Below are 23,237 nucleotides of genomic sequence, written 5' to 3'. Positions count from 1 at the left end.
AAGCACGTTTGCCAAGCCGCAAAGGGCCGCGAGCCAAGCCGGAGATCGATGCATGACAGTATCACACACGCCAAGAGAATCAACGGAGGTTGGTGATCGGTGCGGTTCCAACGTCCGATCGCGCTGGCTGTAGCCCGGCTTTATATCGCGGCTACCGGTTACGCCGGTTCATTGATTACGCGGGCGCAGTTCACAAAGTTCCTCCCACCGGTGCCCATCAATTGCCGTTTTAAGGAGCTTTCAAGTACCGGTCCTGCCGGGACGCCACGCCATTCACGGTAACTGGACATAAGCATGGATTCCCCATGCACACGTCAACTTGCAGAAGCATTTCTCATGAACTTGTTTGTCATTTTTCTCCTGAGTTCCATAGCTAATAGCAGCAAGTGAACGTGGGATTGGTGCCCTGAAAAGATGGGGGTTGACCTTGCATGGGGAAACAAGCGAAATTCGCTCATGACTCTTACAGAAACGAATGTCCTCCAACCTCTCGGGCCAAAGCCTGCTGGAGACCGATTTGTTTCTTGAATTTTGGCAGTCTGTATACAAAGAAAACAGACAAGACGAAGGCAATGATGCACGCGATCAGCCTGGGAACAGCTTGCCACTGTACTGCGTGAGAAGCCGCGTATTTCGTATTCAACACTCAGCTTCCCGACTGTCAAGTCAGTCAAAGGCGAATGCGGGGTTTGCGGGGAAGAAGAAAGGGGCGATCTTGTCAGGGTAACATTGACTACGAATGCCGGTGTTCTTTCCCTTGCAAGGCTCGTCAGAATCCAATGCCGGACTCACTACCCGTACCCGGACGGGAACACGCATGTTTTCTTTTAGGCTAATTTGACGGGTTCACTTATTGTGCCTGCCGATCGCCAACACGAATCAACGAAGTTTTGCCATTGTTACACAGAGGAGACACACTTCTTCGCTGTTGGTCTGGAGCATCACAGATTTTGGGATACGCGTATGGATGTTACTCTTCTCAATGTGAAAAGGTAGAAATTCGTAACAACTTCGTCGCAGGCCTTACGAAAACGCGTTTTCTTCTCGGGTAATCAACATTTGTTTATGGTGTTGTAGACCCGGGGTAGCATACTGTTCTCTGTGGGCCACCACCGGTGCGGAGGTGATCGGGTTTTCCGAGCAGCCATGACATAGTCCTCACAACGCCAGAAAACACCATGCACATCAACACATATAAGAGCCCCTTCAAAACATGGTGAAGACGACTTTCTCTACACTCGCATCTCTGGGAGCAAAGTCCTTGCGGCACACGTCATCATCATGCTGTCTTTCTTGAGCTGCCTTGTCTTCGCGCTGTGGACAGGGAACTCCGCCAGCCAGAGTTTGACGTCTTATGTCAACCCAATTCTTCCTGGATGGCACTCTGACCCCAGTTGTATTTACGTGGAGGAATGGAACCAGACATACTTCTGCACTACTTCTTCATTCCTGGCCTTTCCCGGCGCCCCCTTATACGCCTCCAAGGACTTAATCAACTGGCAGCTGGCAAGCAATGCCTACCATCGGGAGGATCAGGTCCCGGGGATGCTTGAGTCTGCGGCTTGGGAACAAGAAGGCTTATTCGCAAACACCCTGAGAGTCCGTGACGGCGTGATGCACCTCATCACGGCGTACGTCAGACTTAGTGCCCCAGAGCCCGAGTTCCTTCTCTTTTCGACAACGGACCCTTTTGATACAGCATCTTGGACCGGACCAGTGCGTATTCAGAACCCAGCCAAAACGATCGATCCCGATCTCTTCTGGGATGAAGACGGAACACTGTACATCTCCTCGTCTGGAATCTACATCCAGAGTGTCAACTTGACCACCGGCGAAGTTTCACAGCCAGTCAACGTCTGGAACGGAACGGGAGGATCCAGCCCAGAGGGACCCCATATCTACAAGAAAGACAACTGGTACTACCTTCTCATCGCAGAAGGAGGAACAGAGTTGAACCACGCAGTCACGATTGCTCGTTCAAAGGACATATACGGACCATACGAGAGCAACCCAAACAACCCCATTCTTACGAATCGCAACACAACAGAATACTTCCAAACTGTTGGGCATGCGGATTTATTCCAAGATGCGGAAGGCAATTGGTGGGCTACTGCATTGTCGACTCGAAGTGGCCCCAAATGGAAGAGCTACCCCATGGGTAGAGAGACCGTCCTGGCACCAGCCGTTTGGGAAGAGGGGGAATGGCCCGTCATAAGTCCTATCCGAGGAAACATGTCCGGACCGTTGCCTCCTACAAACAGAGACGTCCCCGGCTCAGGGGCCTGGGTAGACCAGGGAGACGTAGTGGATTTTGCTCCAGGGTCGGCCATACCGAGTCACTTTGTCCACTGGAGGCCGCCACGGTCGTCAGACTATGAGATCTCTTCGCAAGATGGCAATCCTTCGTTGGCTCTGACGGCTTCGAAGACCAGTCTGAGCATCTCGAAATATCCGAACTACGTTCCAACAGACGGACAAACCTTCATTGGTCGACTTCAGTCGCACACAACTTTCAACTTCAGCATAGACGTCACGGCCAGTCTGACAAGTCTGGACCAAGAAACCGGCCTTACTGTCTTCTTGACTGGCAATCAACATATCGATCTTGGAATTGTGATGCTGAGTCAAACCAATAGCAGTTCCACGGCGACGCCTCATGTCAGGCTTCAGACGGACAATGCTGGCCCCCCGAACGTTACGGTTCCTGCACCCAATGTTATTCCAGTCCCAGAGTCTTGGAAAAACGGCACAATTCGATTGCGTGTCGAATGTCCTCAAGGAGACACGTACCTATTTTCAGCAATCGGAGACCTAGGACATGGAGATAAACAGAATGATCAGGAGCATTCTCTCGAGCTGGGTGAAGTCAGTGCCGAAGTCGTGAGCGGTGGATCGGGACCTTTCACAGGTAAGCTTTCAGCCCAACTTTTTGATTCAGTCATGAATACATCGTTAATGCGAGTGGTTAGGTGTGCTCCTGGGCGCATATGCTACTACGAATGGTGGCAATGCGACTTTTAAGTCATACATCAGCCGCTGGAGATATGATCCCGCAGGCCAAAAGATAGAGTGAGAGAGCTCAAGCATCATTGATACCAGAGACGGAGATTAGCGTTGATTCGGAGAGGCATCAATTCCAGTGACAGCAACTGAGAACGATTGCATGCTGCGACAATTTCAAAGCTCAAGGTTCTGGAACATCTTTGAGTTTAATCAAGTAGTTCATCTAGAGCTATTTTACCACTATGGCCGAGGCTGAAAGCGTAATCGGTGATCTGATTTCTTCGGAAAGCCACTTGTGTTGGGAACGATGTGAAGATCTAACCTAAGCTGACGACATCTTCTTTAATTCCGAAGCCACTGTCTTTGTCGCATTCATGGCCTCCTCGCTCCACGGTGTCATTTGTAAGAACCCATGTGTAAGACTATCGAAGTGATGCCATGACACCTGGTTCCCAGCTTCGTCAAGTTTGTGCGCGTACTCGACACCAACATCACGCAGCGGGTCGAAGCCACAAGTGAATACGGCACTGGCAGGGACGCCCTTCAAAGTCCTCCACTTCTTGCATTCCGGGAGATATGTAGCGGTGGCTTGGGGGCACACCTCGGGTAGCATAGTGAGCTGCGAACCCGAATATGCCGTTACCTATGAAGATGTTGTCAGAAGCAACTCATCGTCTTCTCAAGGAAACAGACTCACACTCTAGGTAAAAACCGGAGTTGTTCTCAACGGCAGCTTTGGTGTCGAACGGAAGCCTGGCTTCAGGGTACAACAGCATGCACGCCTTCATGGGCTTCTTCTTCTGGTCTTTTCTGCGAAGAGCCAGCGCTGCCGTCATGTTACCACCAGCCGAGTCGCCTCCACCGCAGACCTTGTCCCCATTAACACCTCGTTTATTCCCCTCATCCCCTTGAAACCAGTCGATGACAGCGTCGTACTCATCCAGCTGGACCGGGTAACTCCATTCAGGTGCTAGGCGGTACTCGACCCCGACGACTATCGCGCCGCTGTTCTCTGCAACAATTCTGAGGCCGTTTTCGAATTCGTCCACGGAGCCTACGGTGTAGCCGCCGCCATGCATGTACACAAGCGCGGCAGAGTCGCCGTCGTCGCGGACCTGCTTGCCAGAGGATGGGTAGAAGATGCGGATCGGAATGGTGCCATGAGGGCCGCGGACAGCTGTGAATTCGACGCGCTCGATTGGTGCTCGTAGTGACTCGTCGAGTGAATGAAAGCCAAAGACTTTGAGATGTTCCGCACGCTCAGAAGTGAAGTTGTCGGCGCCGCCGAGATGGAGCTTTGAGTTGTCGCGCAGGAAGTTGGCTAAGCTGGGATCCAAGCTTGACCTTGTACCAACGGTGGGAATCTTCGACTGAGGCATTGTTGTTTGCTAAACGTCGAGCAAGATACTTGTCGTTCCAAATGCGACAAAAAAAGAATATTGCGTTTAGCACAAAAGCTGAATGGGAGCTAGGCCTTTATCTCTTGAGAATCGACTTTGATGGTTTCCGTCATTATTATGATGTCGACGACGCCGACGGCTAAGACTAAGATGGGATTTGAAATACTTCAAATGTGCTGAGCTTGAGCTCATGATGACGTTCGCCAGGCCGTGCAGGTTCTCATGAGCTAAGACACGGTTGTTGCCGGAGATAGTCAATAGATGCCAGGAAATAAGGCTGAGATGCATCGCGAACTCTGCATTTGTAGGATGCTGATATCCGGGCCAAAGACCGGGCGTATGCGCTCCTGTAACCGACATCATCGCATCAAGAGCGCTCCCATGATGGCAAGTGTCGGTGCAAGTCCCCAATATGTCCACTGCACACTTTCACTCGTTCTGCAAGTGAAGCTATCTACGACAACAATGGCACTCTCACATATGAGGATGGCGCCAAGTGTCCTGCTGTTTCCGAAGAGTGTAACGGCGTACATGGCGACGCCCATGAATATGTCGCGAGCACCGTAACCCATCATGACGCGGTCGACGACCTCTTGGGCTGAGGGCTCGGTAGGATAGCTCCATTTGAAAAGGGCGAATAAGTCCTTTGGGACCATCATTGCACCGGCGCCCATACCGATGAAGGAAGTGCCATACATGTTGGCGAGAATCGTGAGCCCGCGTCGAGAGCCAAAGGCGGCGCTGAGCGCACCTCCCATGGTGGCCGCACTAAGGGCGTCTTTCCAGAGTATGACTACGGGAGATTGGGCAGACATTTTGGCTTGTCTTGATGAAGAAGTCGTTTATGGGTGGATTGGGCCTTCTTGGAAGAATACTTCGAAGGTTGAACTCGTGAAAGGGTCGTGAATATCGAACGCATCTAAATTGGTTGCTCCAGTGCGCTGTTTTAATTTCCTCCCCCCCATTTGTTTTCCTCGTTTTCTTCGTGTCACGCGATTCTCGAATTTTTCTGTCTGTGATCGGCGTCAATTTCTGACGCAGTTCACGAGTCTTGGCGCTGTTGCCTGGCGAGTACATAGAGGCTGTCTCCATATCTGACTCATTCCCATGTCCGGAGCACGACCGATTCGGTCCCGGGAATAAAGGTGGATCCGTTATCGGGCCTCGGAGCTCGGAGACCGGTGTAACGGCTTCGCCCTCAAGGCAGGGACGAATCATCCAGAAGACATACGTCAGTTAGAGTACGCATATAGAATGGGGTCTGTCTAAATGCATTGGTTGATACCGGAGTTCTTGTGGTTATCAGAGTGATCAGGTCAGCGATTGCCCTATTGGCCAGGTTTCAATGCAACTCGGCCCAATCCTCGCCGGCTTACATGAGGGACTTTAGGCACCGAGTTCGAGACATTTTTTGCCCCCACAGCCTTTGTGGAATCTATCCTCCCACACCTCAACTAAAGAGCCTCATCCCCATTCCAATGGTACAAGCAGAAAGTGCCTATGAAATCATGACCGACCCTGATACGGAGGACCAGATACAGCCTGGGCAGGATCCAGATCCGAAGAAGCGACGCCATGAGCAATACACAGTGGGCTGGGTCTGCGCTTTACCGAAGGAACAAACAGCTGCGATTGCCATGTTGGAGGAACGTCACCTGGACTTACCCAAGCCATCGACAGATAGCAATGCTTACACCCTTGGCTCTATCGGAAAGCATATGATTATAATTGCCTGTCTGCCAAAAGGACAAATCGGAAACAACTCAGCAGCTACAGTAGCAACTCGACTGGTTTCTACGTTTCCTGCTGTGAAGGCTTGCTTCATGATTGGTATTGGGGGCGGCATCCCCCCGAAAGTTCGACTTGGTGATGTCGTCGTTAGTACACCAATTGGACAATATCCAGGTGTTGTCCAATGGGACTTTGGGAAGGCTCAGGAAGGCGGCCGCTTTGAGAGAACTGGCGCCCTCAACAACCCCCCAGGATTCCTTTTGACGGCGCTGGCTAAGCTGGAGAGTACGCATGAGATGGAAGGATCCAAGATCAATGACTTTCTAGAAGATATGCGTCGAAAGTGGTCGAGACTGGCCCCAAAGTACTTGCGTTCGGCTTCCCTCGAAGATGTCTTGTTCAAGGCAAACTACAAGCATGTAGAAACAGCAGACGAAACGGACGAAGACGATGAGGAAGAGGAAGTAGCTTGTAAGCTATGCGACCGAACACAGGCAAAGAAGAGGAAATCTAGGGATATGCGCGTACACTACGGGCTTATCGCCACGGGAAACCAGGTGATCAAAGACGCGATCTTCCGAGATGAGCTTAACAAAAGTCTGCATGGTCAAGTTCTCTGTGTCGATATGGAAGCTGCAGGGCTAGTAGCTAGCTTCCCGTGTCTAGTTATTCGGGGCATTTGCGACTATGCCGACTCGCATAAGAACAAGCAGTGGCAAGAACACGCGGCTGCGATTGCTGCAGCCTTCGCCAAGGAGCTTCTGAGTTATGTACAGCCTCAGGATGTGGCCGATGAGCGTCCAGCGAGGGAAATCCTTCAAGACAGTTAGTGGCCCAGGAAGATTCAAGAGCCAAAAGTGCTAATAAACAGTATTAGTCTTCAATGAAATTTCTGTTACAAAGTCAGACATCCAACAATTACGCCATCATGCTCGAAGAAAAGAAGATGGAAATGTCGTAGGGTGGCTGACACCGTTCGACTATGGTCCACAGCAGAGTGACTTGCTCAGCAGGTGTCATTCTGGGACGGGAGAATGGTTCATTCAGTCTTAAAGGTTTCGAGACTGGGTAGACGCAACAAAGTCAAAAACCCTATTCTGTCCGGGAATCCCTGGAGCTGGGAAAACCATCATCACGTCTCTTGTGATTGAGCATCTGTATACCAGGTTTCGCGGGAACCCAAACATTGGTATCGCATATGTATTCTGCAACTTTCGGCGGCATGGCGATCAGAAGTATTCAGACATACTGGCCAGCTTGCTGAAGCAGCTGTGTCAGTCCCGAGCTATCATGCCAAGCGCTGTGTCGTTACTCTATGAACGGCATGAAGCTCATAACACGAGGCCGTCTTTGAAAGAGCTAACGGAGGTTTTAAGACTCGTCACTCAAACTTACTCTCGAACTTATTTCCTCATGGATGCGCTGGACGAATGCCAGTCGCTCGATGGCTCACGAGCAGCGATTGTAGCGCATCTTTTTGGAATCCAGGATGAGGCAACAGCGAACCTTTTCTACACCTCAAGGCACGTACCAGACGTTGAGCGACACTTTGAGCATTGCGAAAAATTAGAAATCAGAGCGAAACAGCAAGACGTTCAAAGCTACGTGAACAGTCGTTTGTCGCACATCTTGACGAACATCCCGCTATCACCGGGCTTGAAGGAACATACCGGAGAAAGGATTTTGAGGCTAGCAGACGGAATGTCAGTATTATTCGAGGTTGTAGACGTTAATCTCACTGCTGATCCATAACATCCAGGTTTCTTCTGGCACACCTATGTTTGGAATCGCTCAGAGACACGACATCAGTAACAGAGCTGCGAGAGACTATGGACTCAATCACCCATGCTCGAAACACCCACACCGAACGCTACCACAAACAGTCTTCGTTATATCAGGCGTATGATACAGCGATGGCGAGGATCGCAGAGCAGTCTGATGGGTTACGCGATCTGGGAATGAGAACTTTAACCTGGATTGTCCATGCAGAGAGGCCCCTTTCCCCTCGGGAGCTTCGACATGCACTTGCAATAAAGCAGGGGGATATTGTCCTTGACGAGGACAATTTGCGGACTACTGAAGTTATCCTATCAGCTTGTGCAGGATTGGTCATTGTTGACCCAAAAAGTGCAATGATTCGTTTGGTTCATCACACGACGCAATAATACTTCGAGGTCGACGATGTGCGGATGAAGTGCTTTCCGCGGGCACACTTGGACATAACGACTGCATGTATTTCTTATCTTTCTCTTGAAAGCGTTCCACGTCTCTTCGGCCAATGCATCTACTGCTATTGGGAGGCTTATCTAAAGATCATCGACCACCTGTCTCTGCTTCGCTATGCTGCAGAGACATGGGGCAACCATGCCCGCAAATCGTCGTCGTCAACAAGCCCAGCAATCTTCAGATTCTTGGCCAGGGCAGAAAGTATCATGGCCCTGGGACTACTTCTTTCCTTCCCTCCAGAAATACCTCACACAAGCTCCATGCCTGAGAACAGGTGGTCGGCGTTGCACCTTGCGGCATTTTTCGACCTACGGGAACTTGCCGCAATATTAGTTGAGAACAAACGCAAGAACAGCTCAGAGGACGGAAATCTCTATACTGCAATTGCCAGTACAAGATCTTGCAAAAACCACATGCATCAGGCATTGGTTTGGATTGGTGGAGACGAGCAGCTAGTCCGCCAAAGCAACTCCACGTCTACCCCGCTACTCGTTGCATCTTGCAAAGGCCATGAAGCGATCGCTCGTCTGTTACTCAAAGGAGGGGCTAACGTAGATAATAGGAAAGACTATTAGGGCTGGACGCTACTATTCGTTGCATCTGAATTAGATCACGAGGATGTTGTGAACCTGTTGCTCGAAGCAGGCGCCGATATCAACGCTCGCGACGATAAGGGCGTCTCGCCACTGCATGCAAGCTGTAGAGCAGGCAAATCTGCAATCTGCAAATTGCTCATTGAAAACGGAGCTGACATGGAGGCGAGAGACAACGTCGGACGAACACCGCTACATTCCGCATCTATCTGGGGTCATCGGGATGTCTGCGAGTTGTTACTTGAATACGGAGCCAATCTGGAGGCCAGAGACTATTCGTGCTTGACCGACTCCCTTTATGGAGGTCTCCGAAGTCAGCGCGATATATCCCGTTGCCATAATGTGAACTTCAGCAGGGCCGAATCGAGAAACGTAAACGGAGATGGTTGGACACCGTTATGGCTTACCTTAGGTCGACAGAGCAACATGGGCGTCACTGAACTGCTCATCAAAAGAGGGGCGAGGTTTGACCTGGTTGACGGACTCGGGCAAACACCTTTGCTGCATGCGCTACACTTGGGAAATGAAGATGGTGTTCATGCTCTGCTCTCGATGGGAGCTTCTTTCGACATGAATGAAAGGGACAGCCAGGGTCGATCGCCGCTGTATTTTGTAACCTCCCCTGATCGCTTAGAGTTTGTCAAAGGGAGGGACAGCGAGCTCAGAGAAACACCAGTGGCCACGCAGGAGCGTTACGCAAACCTCGCCAGAATGTTGACCGCACTGATACATCCGAGCCATGATCGGGGTCCTGCTTGTGTCTTGCGTCGATACCCTCCTATTCAGACTTAGATTTCAAGGTAGAATTCACCGCTTCGAACCTACCTCATCTTCTTGTGCCAATGGTGTGCTCTTGCCACACCCGAGTCAATAATATTGTTGGCGTTCTGATCGAAAACAGACGCGCTGGAGTTGTGATGATGGCAAGGCAATGTACCTCATGCAAGGTCTTTTGCAGTTAAATCCACCATGTTTCGGAGCAGTTGTGTTGAAAGTTATCGTTTAGGAACAAGGGCAGCATAAGTAGGTTTGCAGCAATTATTGAAAATGTGTCAAACAACGGCCTGAGATATAATAGCAAGCCGATTTGGTAATAACATAATAAATGAATACCAGATAATTAGGTGATAGTAACCGCGTTGGCGAGCAGTGTCAATTCTGAGATGTTAATCTCCAGACTCCCGTGCTCGCCGTGTAATTCACGGGCGCAAAGCTCAAGTGGCGACGGAAAGTCACCGTTGAGGGCCCACATTCCGGATGTCCTCCCTGTCTTCACCCCGGCTCTCGGCGTTGGTTGAGTCCGAGTGGTCCGATTTCGATATCGGAGCAATAGCTAGTCATTTAAGCATGGCTCCGACCGACCGCAACTGTCACCCTTCAATTCCCCAACCTTCGCAATATTTCAACCACCGACGACGACGAACTTCCTCGGCCACCTCGATTGAGAACAGAGACCCCTCGAACCATGCCGGGCAATGACCTTTACGACGGCGAAGTCGAAGCCTCGCCGAGTTCATCGGCCTCGGAGGGGAGCTATCACGACGATCCGATCTCCGAACAGCTACAACCCGATGGCTATCGTGATGAAGAAGCAATGACGATGGCTCCCCAGCAACAAGCACTGCCGGCGACTCCATCCATCTCCAAACCAGTAATTTTCCGCCTCTACGTGTCGCATTTCTTGTCAACATGGAACTCTCGTCTCTTCGAGTTCGGAGCTGTCCTCTTCCTGGCGTCGATCTATCCCGGAACACTGATGCCGATGTCCATCTATGCCCTGGTCCGAGGGGCTGTCGCCGTGGTGCTGTCACCATCGATCGGATCTTGGATCGACCGCGGTAATCGGCTTTCCGTCGTGCGAATTTCCATCGTTGGACAGAGACTTGCTGTAGCAATGTCATGCGGCATCTTTTTGGTTTTGGAAAGAATTCGGGACTTGCATGGCGATGTTCAGAATAGTCTGTTTGCCATGGTGGTTAGTCTGGCGTGCATCGAGAAGCTGTGTTCTGTGATGAACTTGGTTTCCGTCGAACGTGACTGGGTAAGAGCAATCAATGTCATGCATTGCTGTTGTCTTGTAAGACCACTGACGATTGATAGGTGGTGGTTATCACCGAAGGCAACGAGAAGGCCCGGCAAGGTAAGTCTAGCCTCAACTACATTATCGGCAACTTGAGCTTTACTAAACGCCGGCAGAGCTGAACGCTCGCATCCGGAGGATCGATCTCTTCTGCAAGCTGATCGGTCCTCTCGCAATCTCGCTGATTGATGGGGCGTCAACTACTATCGCCATATGGGTGACTCTGTCAATGACATTGATGTCTGTCGTGACCGAATATCTCTGTATTGCTCGAGTAAGTTTGGCAAACATGAAGAAGTGGGAAAGTTCTAAATGTGATCCAACAGGTTTACCAACTTGTACCGGCGCTGGCTCAGTTGCGCTACCAGACTCCAGCACCCGACGACTCGACATCGAATGCATCTGTAGACAGTGATGCATCAGGAACACAGCGGTGGACTGGACGGCTTAAGTCCAAGATGCAAGCGGTGTTTCCTGTGTCAGCGATCCCCTTCTACTTCTCCCATCCAGCACTACGACCCTCGCTATCGCTCGCCCTACTCTACTTCACCGTACTGTCGTTTTCAGGCCAGATGATCACCTTCCTGCTCTCTGTCGGCTACAATTCCTTCCACATCGGTATCGCTCGGACGATAGGCACCGTCTTCGAACTGAGCGCTACATGGGCTGCGCCGAAGCTGATGGACAAGATCGGGCCCATTCGTGCGGGTATCTGGAGCTTATCGTGGCAGATGATATGGCTGGCAGCTGGCGTGAGCTGGTTCTTCGCCGATAAATCACAGAATAGGTCGAGCAGTATCGAGGCTGTGAGCGGTCTTGTTGGTGGTGTAATATTGAGCCGAGTCGGACTTTGGGGATACGACTTATCTGCTCAGACCATAATTCAAGGGGTGAGACAGGGCGCCTTTTTCTTCATGGCGTAGTGACTGACCTTTCATCTAGGATGTTGACGAGGAACATCGTGGCGCCTTCTCCACCGTCGAGGCCTCCATGCAAAGCATTTTCGAACTGCTATCGTACGCGTCCACGGTGGTCTTCTCGAGGCCCGATCAATTCCAGTGGCCTATTGTTATGAGCGTCGGGGCGATCTATCTTGCCGGTGGACTCTACGCCTCGTATGTGCGAAAGAGGCGTGGTCACCTGTTTCACGCGCCGCCCTGTCTACACTGTAAGAAGGAGGAGTCTTAAGGGAGAAAAGGGAAAATGGCGCTGATCCGGGACTCGACGTGTAATGAAATGCGTCTTTTGTGTTAGCGAGCTGTAGCTAAGCACTTTTGATGTTCAGTCGCCAAGGTGCCAACTCGGCTTGTGTGCCGACCGTGGCGCACAGAACTTCAAAATATGCCGATTGTGAAGAAAGGCATGCAAGCAATATCAGCAAATAGTTGAGGTCTCTGAGTCCAGTCTTCCTGTGGCAAAAGAGTCGTTGACAACTTGACCAACAGCCGTGAAGTCTCATGAACACGGCATGCATGAGAGGTTGGAAGTTGCCTTTGAGTTCCAACGCTCCAAGCAAGAATCGGCTTAGGGGTCGTACCCAGCTGGTATCTTTAATCATCAAATTGCTGACCTTTCATTTGACAGAACTTGGTCAGCGGAATGCTTCATCATGGATGTCCAAGGACCCTCATCTTCCCGCCAGCCCTACCCACCTCGACAGTGCGTCCGCGAATATTTGGACCACTTCTCACCAATTGGCATTTCCTAATCGGCTTACAGTCTTTGCACGGATAGTAGCCCACATAAAAGGCCATTTGCGCGGAAAATAAAAGCCGGGTGAAGTTCTGGGGCAGGCCGCGTCGTTTATGATACGGGGTTCATGATATTCGAAGAGGGTGACTCCATATGCCGGTCCCATAAGGCTAACTCTATTCAAGCACCACCCTGCCAACGGGACGCGCGGGCAGCGACACTTCCGCATCAGGCATCTCAACTTGGCCCCGGCCAACTGGTTCCTGCGTTCCCTCGTCCGAACGGGGTGGAATGGTGGGACGGCAAATCGTGCCGTGACAAGATCCCCTGTCTTAAAGTTGTTCTTAAACGCTGCCGAATGGGGGTCATGACTGGCGCGGGGGGCTTTGGAGGTTGGCGCTGCTGACCAAAGCTTTTCGACTTGGATGTCAACTGAGTGCCGAATGTCTCACAGCGCGGCTCGGCGGATTCAGCCCAGCTCATCTAGAAATATGTCTCTTGCTTTTAGGACGGGCCTAGAATTCTTATTATGCTTAAACATCAGCAGCGGAGTGAATGTGTGTGAGAGATTTTGAGATCGAAATGAGCCTGGCCTACATGAAGAACTGACTCCGTCGCATTTGAGACATGATCGCGTGCTGCTGCTAGGCTTCTGTTATTTGGCTATTACGCAAAGATGTCAGTGCCCCATCCGACTGAAATCGCAGCCCTTGAGGACATCGGTGAATATGTGAAGAGAGGGCCATCGACAGCAAACTCACCCCTATTGGACATTTATCTCATACAGAGGTCAAAGAGCTCCGCCCGTCTTCTCCCCTAGGTTCCCTAAGATGTCATCTCGGACTGCCCGTTTTCGAACTCTACAAGGTTGTGTCAGCGAACATCAGCCCTGGGCCCCCTGACGTGCATGAGTCGTGGCCCAGGTGCCCTGGTCCATCACGGAGCGTACCGAGCGCCTGGGTGTTTTTGCTCCATTTAGCCACCACTTTCCAACATTTTTCTTCTGTGTTCAAAGTAATGATAGGTTTTTTTTTCTGAATGTGATTTTGAATTTAGTTGTGTGGCGAGGCGTGCTGGAGGCCTCGGATGGGTGCTCAAAAGCCATCAAAATACTTTGACTCAGATTGCGCGTACGCATTTGCCCTGAAATACCTACCTTTTCTTGGGCCTTTCCTGAGAATTTTGGGGAATGCTAGTGGGGGCCAACTCTTCCGCTGGCCCCGTCGGTGCAGCCGGGAGGCCTGTTGTTACACAATTCACCTGGAGTTCCATCCCGGGGTTGAGTCCACATGTCGATGGAGCGTCTACGGGGCTTTAAAAGGTTATTGCTCTCCCTGCGCTTTTCTTCAAAGACGACAACCTTGCGCTTCGTTATCTCTGGTCATCCTGCGTTTACGCACAGTCTTTTTGCAGTCAAGTTTCCCTCGCCGGCGATGTTGTGAACAGCTTGCTGAACGCAAGGTCTAAGCTCAACAACTGAAGTCGAAGTCGGTTTAGACGACAAGTCTGCAGACAAGATGACGAGTTCTCTGAGGAGGGTCAAGAGTATGTTTTCCCACCACGGCGTTTCAGTGATGGGTGCGGAAGTTAATACATCCTCAGCGGAGGTTACCTCCCCAACTCAGGAATACAACTACAGCGAAGACGCAGCGATCCTTCGAAAGAACACAGACGACGGCCAGTTTCGTGGCCTGCCCGCAACCAGGAAGACGCGATGGAAGATCCTTGGAAAGGTGCTCTCGAGATGGGCGATCACGATGGCAGTCATCGTCTCGATATACGTCGTCGTCTGGGTTTACTCGAGTAAGCCCGTGATGAGCCAGAAAACAAAACGGCAGTACAACGCACTCATCACCGGTCTTTCGATTGCGCTGGGTATTGCCGTAGCCAGCAGTCTCAACCACATGGTGGCGGAGCTGAGATGGTGGATCTTGAGTCGTCGATATAGGTCGAAGAGCAAGGTATGCTGTCCAGACTCTCCCAGCTAAGATGGCAAATGCTGATACGCATCAGGTTGAGCGAATTCTAGCAGCCGACAACCTCAAGCACACGATCATGTTGGCAGTTCGTTCGAAACGCTGGACTATCCACGTGGCCGCAACTGGGTGGCTCATTTTATCGATTGTATGTTGATGCATAAGCTTCGAGGATACCTAATAGCTGACTCTCGAAGGGCTCTCAAGTTGGCCTCGCCGCTGTCGGCCTTTGCTATTCTACGGACACTGCGGACAAGCAAGCTTTGCTAGTCCCTGGCAATGTGACTATTTCCGATATGACCACAATTGGGACTGGCAAGGTCGTCAAGTCGAATTCGAAAGCACTTGGTGCCCAGCAATACACGGCCAACAGGTCGGTATTCTGTTGCTCATTCTTATCCTGATCGCTACCTAACTCACCACGTTCACAGTTACGGCATCATCTCGCAGGCTTACGCCTCGGCAGATATGTCGAAAGTGCCATCAGCAAGAGCCATATATGTTGCGAGCGACCCTCTGATGTTTTGCGACGACGTCTACTGCAAATACGTATTCCACGAAACCTCTACCTCGTCCATCAAAGACGACGACACAAACCCGATGACGGTCGCCACGAACCGCAGTGTCAACTCGACAGCTTCATGCGCATCTTGGCGCGTGACCAGTGGAGGCAATGGCACCACCACAAACATCACAGTGGCTCTCGAGAATGGCGGAACGCAAACTATCGATATCCCCTACCGGGGTGGCACGAATCAGTCCACCTTCATGACGAACTCCGAGTTCGACTGCGGTGAAGGCTGCAGTATTGTTTCTGTCCTCGAGGCCTCGGACACCGCACCGTGGTACTACAGCTGCAACGTAACTGTGGGCCAGGTTGCCAATGCAACTCGCCTAGAGCACGAACTCGGCATGAACCTGACCGACCTCGCCGCTGCAGGTATTGCTCTGCAGGGATACGCCGTATCATCCCTACTCAACGACACTAACTTCCAGTACCAAAGCTATCCGGCGGAATCAGTGTTTGGTACCCCAATGGAAGGAAACAATGGCGTGATGCAGGTTCTGCTTGCACGTTTTGCAATTGGAGTCGTGGCTATCGCGGCTGAGAACAACGCCGACATTATCTTGGAAGGAACCATGCCCCTGAAAGGAACGAAGCTAAATGTTTCTCACTGGAACATGATCCATTTGATTCTCGTTCTTACGGCTTCACTGCAGCTCACTTTGGGTATTGCAGCTGCAGTCATAGCCAACAGGGTCGTGGTGCCTGGCGAAGGCGCCGTCGAAGTCGCGCAGGTCATGCGGGCGATGGCGATTCGGGAACGGATGGCGAATGGAGACGCGGGCGAGAAGGGCTCATCCGGTACGAAGAGCAACTCGCTGTGGATTTATCGGGACACACTGGTGTCGAAGGACGACGGGATTTATGATTTGCATATGGAGGAGCAGCGATTCCAGCCGAGAGATGCGTCGGGGATGATTGAGATGAACCAGCAACTTCCAATCAGTCGACAGACAACGGCAACCAAATGAGTCAGAAGGGGGTAACAGTACCACGTTGTAGAATGTAGCGATTATCAAATACTAATGATTTGTCTTCTCCAAACTTCACCTCCGGCATGCGGCCAACATCGGCATAAGCCGGCGCCGAGTGGGTCCCGAAGGCTTCCGATTCCGGAGGGGAAAGTCCTGGAGTAGTCCGGGTCCCTGTCATTCTGTTGGGAAATAGTTACATATGCCGCCAACTTCTGTGGGTTCCGCGAGAATTTTCGGCTTCGGCTTCTGGTCTTATGATCTGACAACTGGATAGGCAATATCGTTCTGTAATGTGACGCGCCTTAACGTTCCGCCCTAAGATGCGGGCCACTTTTGAACGTTTCGTCTGGGCGGGCACGATCGTCCATAAGTGACGCAGTATGAGTGATATTTTCTCCCAGATCACTCGGTATCATCCCGGTTTGGCCGGATGCAAGCCAATGAGAGGTCAAGAGACACCTTACTCATCGTTAAAGGAGCTTTCCGTCAATGACGAACGTCTTCGGTCGGTAAACCGGATCCCAGGCCGAAATGCATGATTAGCTTCGAGCAAGTGAGGGGGAAAGGCGCAGCAATAAGCGAGCCTGCGCGGGATATTTAAACCACGCGATTTCCGGCTCACAAATGTAGATCTAGAGGCACTCAACGCTTAACCACTGAACTTTAGAATTACCACTTCATCACCACCCACGGAAACACAGCCCGGTACGACGTTCGCGTCAAAGAGCCATGCCATCTATCGCAATGGAAACATCTACAGATCGAGGTAAAGTAGGAGAAGAACGCATCCGGGTGTTCGGCTCATCTGTCGTGTCTTGATCCGCGTCGGCGTCCCTCGATATCTTGCTCGATCGAGAGGACCGCCGGCCAGGATGCGCATGGCAGGGAGTTGATCTGAGAAATACCGGCGAACTTGATCTGGATAATACCAGCGAAAGGACATGCTTCTTTGGCTTCCCTGCCGTCCCGCACTTGTGATGAACTCTGGTGTACTAACCCCTCCAGCATCACGCTTGATCTATCAAAATGTCGACTGATAAGATCACCTTCCTCACCAACTGGTAGGAAAGCCCGCGTGATTGCTGGGAATGTAAGTTGACAATCGGTCAGGCACGCCACCCCGTACCACGCCCCCCTGTACCTGGCTCAAGCCAAGGGATACTTCAAGGAAGAGCGCATCAAGGTTGCGCTTCTCGAGCCCAACGACCCCAGCGTATGTTGTGAGCTACTGCGGCTTGGAGACGAACCTCAATTGACAACCATCAGGATGTCACCGAAATCATTGGCTCCGGCAAAGTCGACCTCGGCTTCAAGGCGATGATTCACACCCTTGCCGTGAGTGATGACCTCAACTCTACAACAAGACGTCGCCCTAACACAGTCACAGGCCAAGGCTCGCCACTTTCCCGTCCTCTCAATCGGCAGTCTTCTTGATGAGCCGTTCACCGGCGTCATCTACCTGAAGGACTCCGGAATCACCACCGACTTCCGCACCCTGAAGGGCAAGCGCATCGGCTATGTCGGCGAGTTTGGCAAGATCCAGATCGACGAGCTGACCTCGCACTACGGCATGAGCCCCGACGACTACACCGCGGTTCGCTGCGGCATGAACGTCTCCAAGGCCATCATCGAGGGCACCATCGATGCCGGCATCGGTCTGGAGAACGTCCAGATGGTTGAGCTCGAGGAGTGGCTCGCCTCTCAGGGCCGTCCCAAGACCGACGTCCAGATGCTCCGCATCGACGAGCTTGCCGAGCTGGGATGCTGCTGCTTCTGCACCATCCTCTACATCGGCAACGAGACCTTCATTTCCGAGAATCCGGAGAAGGTCCGCAAGTTCATGAAGGCGGTCAAGCGCGCCACCGATTTCGTGCTCGAAAAGCCCGAGGAGGCTTGGAAGGAGTACGTCGACTTCAAGCCCGTCATGGGCTCGGAGCTCAACCGCAAGATCTTCGAGCGCAGCTACGCCTACGTCTCGCACGACTTGAAGAATGTCCAGCGTGACTGGAACAAGGTCACCAAGTACGGCAAGAGACTTGGCGTTCTGGATGAGAGCTTCCAGCCGAACTACACCAACGAGTTCCTGGGATGGGCTTTTGATGCTGACTCTGAGGACCCCACTGGGGATCAGAAGAGAATGGTTGAGCTCCAGAGTGATGTCGCCTGCCGGGGCGGATTCAGACGCCTCCAGCTCCAGGGCTCTGCGATCAAGGCTTAAGGGACTGTCACATGGATTATGGGCTTCTTGGAAGTATAGAGTACCAGGACGTCAGAGACTCCGCTGGATTTGTCCCGTCGAAACCATTTCTCAGGATCGCTCTGTCGCTTGCGAGAAAGCTAGATCATCACGTTCTTTAGACACCTTAAATATGCAAATGGTTCCTGAGGATTGCCTGTATGTGTTCGTGAAATTGAGTGAAGGGTCGTTATCGTCATTGCCAGATGTTTAGTTGACGGCCACTTCGATCTCAAGCTAATGTAATCAAGGTAAGGGTCACTTGAGATAGCATGTCTCTTGCATAACGCGGAGATGCCAGAGTTATTTCTGAGCCACGCAATTTCTCGCATGCGTAACTCTTCAAAAAAGAAATAGCAATCAGACGATATCCGTGTATGACAAGACTTCCCTTCAATTCAATGTCTACAAGTTGACCGTGATGACATGCCACTGGCAGGTGCCTGATGAGCTGCCAGCTGGTGACGCGTTGATGCCAACTCTGGAGTTTTCCATTTACAGTATTGACCGCGGAAAACCAGCAATTTGCGTGATTGCAGTCGCTTGTCATGTAATCTGATAACTGGATTGCTGAATTGATATTACCAATGCACTCGGGCGCCGCGGAGAGTCGTCCATCGTTGGCGTTTTCAGTGTTTACCACGGCCAACTCTGCTCTCGGCCCCGCACTGCCCCGCTTTCCGCGGTAAACTCGATCGAACTCAGTGGTATTATCACAAGATAAATAACCCAGGAGGGCGAGTCTGAAAGCCTTTGCTGTTGTATCAGGCACTCTTCTTGTTTTGTCACTAAGCTTTCGAAGTCGCTCCGAAAACATTACCTTCACCATGGCCTCCGAGAGCACTACGGCCTTCTGGGCCAAGACGGACAAGTACTTGATGTCCACTGGCGTCCCCTATTCGCCCATCGTTATCACCAAAGCCAAGGGAACCAAATTGTATGATGCCGACGGCCGTCAGATCTTGGACTTCACGTCCGGCCAGATGAGCTCCCTCCTGGGCCACTCGCATCCCGAGATCGTGGAAGTCGTTCAAAAATATGTGGCGGAGCTTGATCATTTGTTGAGCAACATGATCACCCAGCCCGTAGTAGACCTCGCCGAGAGGTTAGGCAAGCTGCTTCCCGCTCCGCTTGAGAAGGTACGCCGATGATTCATCCCATTCATGTTCACAGTAACTCACTCCGATTTAGTCCTTTTTCCTGAACACCGGCTCCGAGACAACGGAAGCCGCGATCAAGATGGCCAAGCTCCACACCGGCAAGTTCGAGATCGTCGCCATGTCCGCGAGTTACCACGGTCTCACCTCGGGTTCCGGCTCCGCCACCTACTCCGCCGGTCGCAAGAACGGCGGGCCCGCCATGCCCGGCCAGCTCGCATTCCCCGCGCCCTACGCCTACCGCTCCATCTTCCGCAAGCCCGATGGCTCCTACGACTGGGAGACGGAGATGGATTTCGGCTGGTCCATGATCGACAGACAGAGCGTCGGATCTCTGGCGGCCTTCATCATGGAGCCTATCCTCTCCACCGGAGGTATCCTCGATCTCCCCAAGGGTTACCTGAAGCGTCTGAGCGAGGAGTGCAAGAAGCGCGGCATGCTTTTCATCCTCGACGAGGCCCAGACCGGTGTTGGCCGAACTGGCCAGATGTTTGCTTTCGAGCATGATAACGCTGTTCCCGATATCCTTTGCTTGTCAAAGACGCTTGGTTGCGGTCTGCCCCTGGCCTCCGTGAGCACCACCGCCGCGGTCGCCGAAGGGTGCAAGAAGGCTGGTTTCCTCTGGCTCACGACGCATCTCAACGATCCTCTCACGGCAGCAGTTGGCAACAAGGTTCTCGAGATCGTCGAGCGCGACAACATTTGCCAGAAGGCTACCGAGCGCGGCGAGCAGCTGCGCGCTGGTCTCCTGAAGCTTCAGGAGAAGTACTGGTGCATCGGCGACGTCCGTGGACGCGGTCTTCTTCAAGGCATTGAGATCATTTCCGACGCGAAGACGAAGGCCCCCGGCTCTGATCTGGGCCAGGCTGTCTCTGACAGGGCGATGACTCTGGGTCTGTCGTGCAACGTCGTCAACTTGCCCGGCATGGGCGGTGTTTTCCGTCTGGCACCTCCAGTTACCGTCCAGGCCGATGAAATTGAGGAGGGACTGAGGATATTGGATGAGGCGTTCGGTTATGTGTTGAGCCAGCGCGAGAAGGCCGTCGCTGCTGCGTAGACGACGGAAGAGAATGGGGAAGCAAGGTATACAGCAGGGCAGGGTAGGGGAAAAATGCATCAATCACGGGCGTTTGACTAGACATTGAAATAGAGAGAAACATAATTCATCCATAATCCTTTGGGCATTTCAAGAGTTGATCATTGTAGAGGCTGGTGAGGTAGGGGAGCCGAGTTTGGTAGGTAGGCACGATCGGTGTGGTACGTAGCCGACCGCACCTTCCGAGGGAAATCTGAGGTCTGAGAACTCACCCAACGTCACACTAAACACCACAGCATGAGATGAGAGCAATTGAGCCAAATCAAGAACCCAGAGGCCTCCCATCATTTTGTACGTAATTCATCTCTGTGTACGTGTGGTCCCATTGGCATTCGGGATGTCAAGTGGGACCACTAAGGCGTAGGGCACTGCAACCCTAGCCGTGAGATCATCTACCTCATTGTCGCCCCCATCGTCAACAACCACCAGCGGCGGACATAGCTCAGTTGGGAGAGCGTCAGACTGAAGTCAAACTTCATTCCATCAATCTGAAGGTCGTGTGTTCAATCCACACTGGCCGCATGGTCTATCCTTTTGCCTTTTTGGACAACTCTCGCGTGTCTGTTGTTGCTCACCGAGCCCGCCGTCGAGGGTTCATCCTTCCGCCTCACCCAGGCGGCTCGGTTTTCTGTATCCTATCCATTCTTTTTGACCTAGAAAGGCATGATGAGTGATCTATATGTGATCGGGTTGAAGAAATGTGATAGGCATGCCGCCTTGTTGACTGAAAACATGCATGGAATCTCATCAGCTGACTGACCCTGCGATTGATAATCAAGATGCGGGCGGCCTCAGAGATGAGCGAACAGGAAGTTGCATAAGGTAATTAATCCAAGTTGCAATTAATATCATTCAATGTTTTCGTTTGTCTATAGGCATGTTCGCCCTCGTCTTCTCCCTAGTAGGATTTCTCACTCACTCTCGTCTCTCAGGTGAGTCCCCACTCATGCCTTCCCACCACTACCACAAATATCAATCCACCTCTCAGTCTCCTTTTGTAAAATGGTCAACCCGTCCTCTACCAGCTGAGTAAACGGCTTGTTCACATTCTCCTTGAGATGAACATTCCATGGCTCGAGAAGTAGCTTGTTGACGTTCAGCTTGATGGCGCCGTTCTCAATGCACCTCTTCATGATCTCCGGAGAAAAGTCATTCGTTCCGTGAAGTGCCATCAGAACCCGGTTGTCGATCTGCTTGTTGACGTTGGCCAGTCTCTCATAGTCAAGTTGCGGGCCCTTGGGGCCGTAATCTCCGTGGATGTTGCCGATACTCGGGGCCAGCAGGTCGATCTCGGCATTGATGAAGTCCTCAACCTCCTCTGGGCTCGTAAAAAGTGCTGCATCTGTTAGCCAACTCAGCCGAATCCTCAGGTTCCATAGACTCACCTTCCAAGTCTCCGGTGTCTGCTATCCCGTCCTCTCCACCATTGATCCGCCCGCTTTCCGCTTCCACAGCAATCCCGTGGTCGTGGCAGACTCTGGTGAGAACCTTGGTCTTCGCCAGGTTCTCCTCGTGGTCGTAATGGCTCATATCAACCATGATAGAGTCAAATGGCAAAGTGGCTGCGATCTCCCTGATTTGGTCTTCATTTTGGGCGTGGTCGAGGTGCAATGCGATCGGGACGGACGAAGTCTTGATGGCTGCTGCGACGGCCCATGCTAGCGTGGGGAGCTGCGTCACAGCGGAGGGGAACAGCAGGATCAGAATCGGCGACTTCTTGGCCTCAGCTGCTCTTACCACAGCCGTAAGATGCTCAATGTTATATCTGCTCATAATCAGAACTATGTCCGTGATGTTTCTTTCCGATTGGGATTGGCTTACATGACCACGCCGAGGACACCATACTTGCCCTTGGTGGCAGCATCGAGGATGCGCAGGGTGCGGTTTTCCGACTTTTTCTCCGACCAAGAAGACATTATGAAAGCGAATCGTGGGGAGTTAATCAATGAGACTTAGTAGAGTTGCAATGAGCCTGAAGCTGTAGGAGCAGGGGATATGAGCCTCTTATCGTCAGGCTTTTTGTCATCGACAAGCTTGTGGAACGAGCTGCCCCGCGTCACCAAGGACCCCGCGTCCGGCTTTCAAGCCGACACTTGGATCCCGCCATAGTGGGGCTGCATAGCTGAGCACCTCGCATCGAGGCGGCACACCCACGGCCTCGAGACGGAGGAACAGGAGTCTTAATTTGCCTGCTCTCATCAGTGCATCGTAAAAAAATAGTACATAAGACAGTCATGTTAAGTACAAGTACTCTTCGACAACTTTGCCAGAGCTCGATGTTCAAACCTCACTAATTGTACACGCTTCCGTTGTGTCGCTTCAACTCTCTAGCATCGGTCGTTCTCGGCATTCTCGCCGATTAGCACAAAGATTCGGATACCAAGCCGATGTCACCAAATCATTCACAGTGTTTCGGTTCAACTTCATGTCATAATTGCCACAGGGACAAGGCTTATGTCGTAGTACAAATCTCATTCAAATACCCGCTATGTTGCTAAAACATGTACT

The 23,237-nt window shown here is 51.9% G+C and overlaps 7 protein-coding genes across 7 annotated transcripts; 5 read left to right on the top strand and 2 right to left on the bottom strand.

Moving 5' to 3' along the window:
* Nucleotides 1–1,281: 1,281 nt before the first annotated feature.
* Nucleotides 1,282–3,073, top strand: CkaCkLH20_05669 (xylosidase: arabinofuranosidase; the record flags this gene model as incomplete). The annotated part of the gene is made up of 2 exons (XM_038888387.1): nucleotides 1,282–2,908; nucleotides 2,970–3,073. The coding sequence occupies 2 exons, from the start codon at nucleotides 1,282–1,284 to the stop codon at nucleotides 3,071–3,073; spliced, it is 1,731 nt and encodes a 576-aa protein (XP_038746284.1).
* A 421-nt stretch (nucleotides 3,074–3,494) lies between these two features.
* On the bottom strand, nucleotides 3,495–5,218 carry CkaCkLH20_05668 (alpha beta hydrolase fold-3 domain protein; the record flags this gene model as incomplete). The annotated part of the gene is made up of 3 exons (XM_038888386.1): nucleotides 3,495–3,646; nucleotides 3,701–4,324; nucleotides 4,882–5,218. 3 exons carry the CDS (start codon nucleotides 5,216–5,218, stop codon nucleotides 3,495–3,497), a joined length of 1,113 nt encoding a protein of 370 aa, XP_038746283.1.
* Nucleotides 5,219–5,881: 663 nt separating this feature from the next.
* Nucleotides 5,882–6,964, top strand: CkaCkLH20_05667 (uncharacterized protein; the record flags this gene model as incomplete). The annotated part of the gene is made up of 1 exon (XM_038888385.1): nucleotides 5,882–6,964. The coding sequence occupies one exon, from the start codon at nucleotides 5,882–5,884 to the stop codon at nucleotides 6,962–6,964; it is 1,083 nt and encodes a 360-aa protein (XP_038746282.1).
* Nucleotides 6,965–10,418: 3,454 nt separating this feature from the next.
* On the top strand, nucleotides 10,419–16,237 carry CkaCkLH20_05666 (uncharacterized protein; the record flags this gene model as incomplete). Its single annotated transcript, XM_038888384.1, has 10 exons — nucleotides 10,419–10,994; nucleotides 11,054–11,093; nucleotides 11,150–11,307; nucleotides 11,360–11,923; nucleotides 11,976–12,201; nucleotides 14,208–14,270; nucleotides 14,328–14,686; nucleotides 14,739–14,849; nucleotides 14,899–15,074; nucleotides 15,133–16,237. The coding sequence occupies 10 exons, from the start codon at nucleotides 10,419–10,421 to the stop codon at nucleotides 16,235–16,237; spliced, it is 3,378 nt and encodes a 1,125-aa protein (XP_038746281.1).
* Nucleotides 16,238–17,266: 1,029 nt separating this feature from the next.
* Nucleotides 17,267–18,458, top strand: CkaCkLH20_05665 (thiamine biosynthesis protein; the record flags this gene model as incomplete). Its single annotated transcript, XM_038888383.1, has 4 exons — nucleotides 17,267–17,301; nucleotides 17,351–17,453; nucleotides 17,507–17,575; nucleotides 17,628–18,458. 4 exons carry the CDS (start codon nucleotides 17,267–17,269, stop codon nucleotides 18,456–18,458), a joined length of 1,038 nt encoding a protein of 345 aa, XP_038746280.1.
* An 845-nt stretch (nucleotides 18,459–19,303) lies between these two features.
* On the top strand, nucleotides 19,304–20,690 carry CkaCkLH20_05664 (aminotransferase class-III; the record flags this gene model as incomplete). The annotated part of the gene is made up of 2 exons (XM_038888382.1): nucleotides 19,304–19,615; nucleotides 19,668–20,690. 2 exons carry the CDS (start codon nucleotides 19,304–19,306, stop codon nucleotides 20,688–20,690), a joined length of 1,335 nt encoding a protein of 444 aa, XP_038746279.1.
* Nucleotides 20,691–21,673: 983 nt separating this feature from the next.
* On the bottom strand, nucleotides 21,674–22,645 carry CkaCkLH20_05663 (fructose-bisphosphate aldolase; the record flags this gene model as incomplete). The annotated part of the gene is made up of 3 exons (XM_038888381.1): nucleotides 21,674–22,065; nucleotides 22,115–22,494; nucleotides 22,551–22,645. 3 exons carry the CDS (start codon nucleotides 22,643–22,645, stop codon nucleotides 21,674–21,676), a joined length of 867 nt encoding a protein of 288 aa, XP_038746278.1.
* Between the last annotated feature and the right edge of the window lie 592 nt (nucleotides 22,646–23,237).

Source organism: Colletotrichum karsti, assembly GCF_011947395.1.
Source record: "Colletotrichum karsti strain CkLH20 chromosome Unknown Scaffold16, whole genome shotgun sequence".
NCBI classification, from domain to species: Eukaryota; Fungi; Ascomycota; class Sordariomycetes; order Glomerellales; family Glomerellaceae; genus Colletotrichum; species Colletotrichum karsti.
This window is presented reverse-complemented; position numbering and strand designations above follow the sequence as displayed.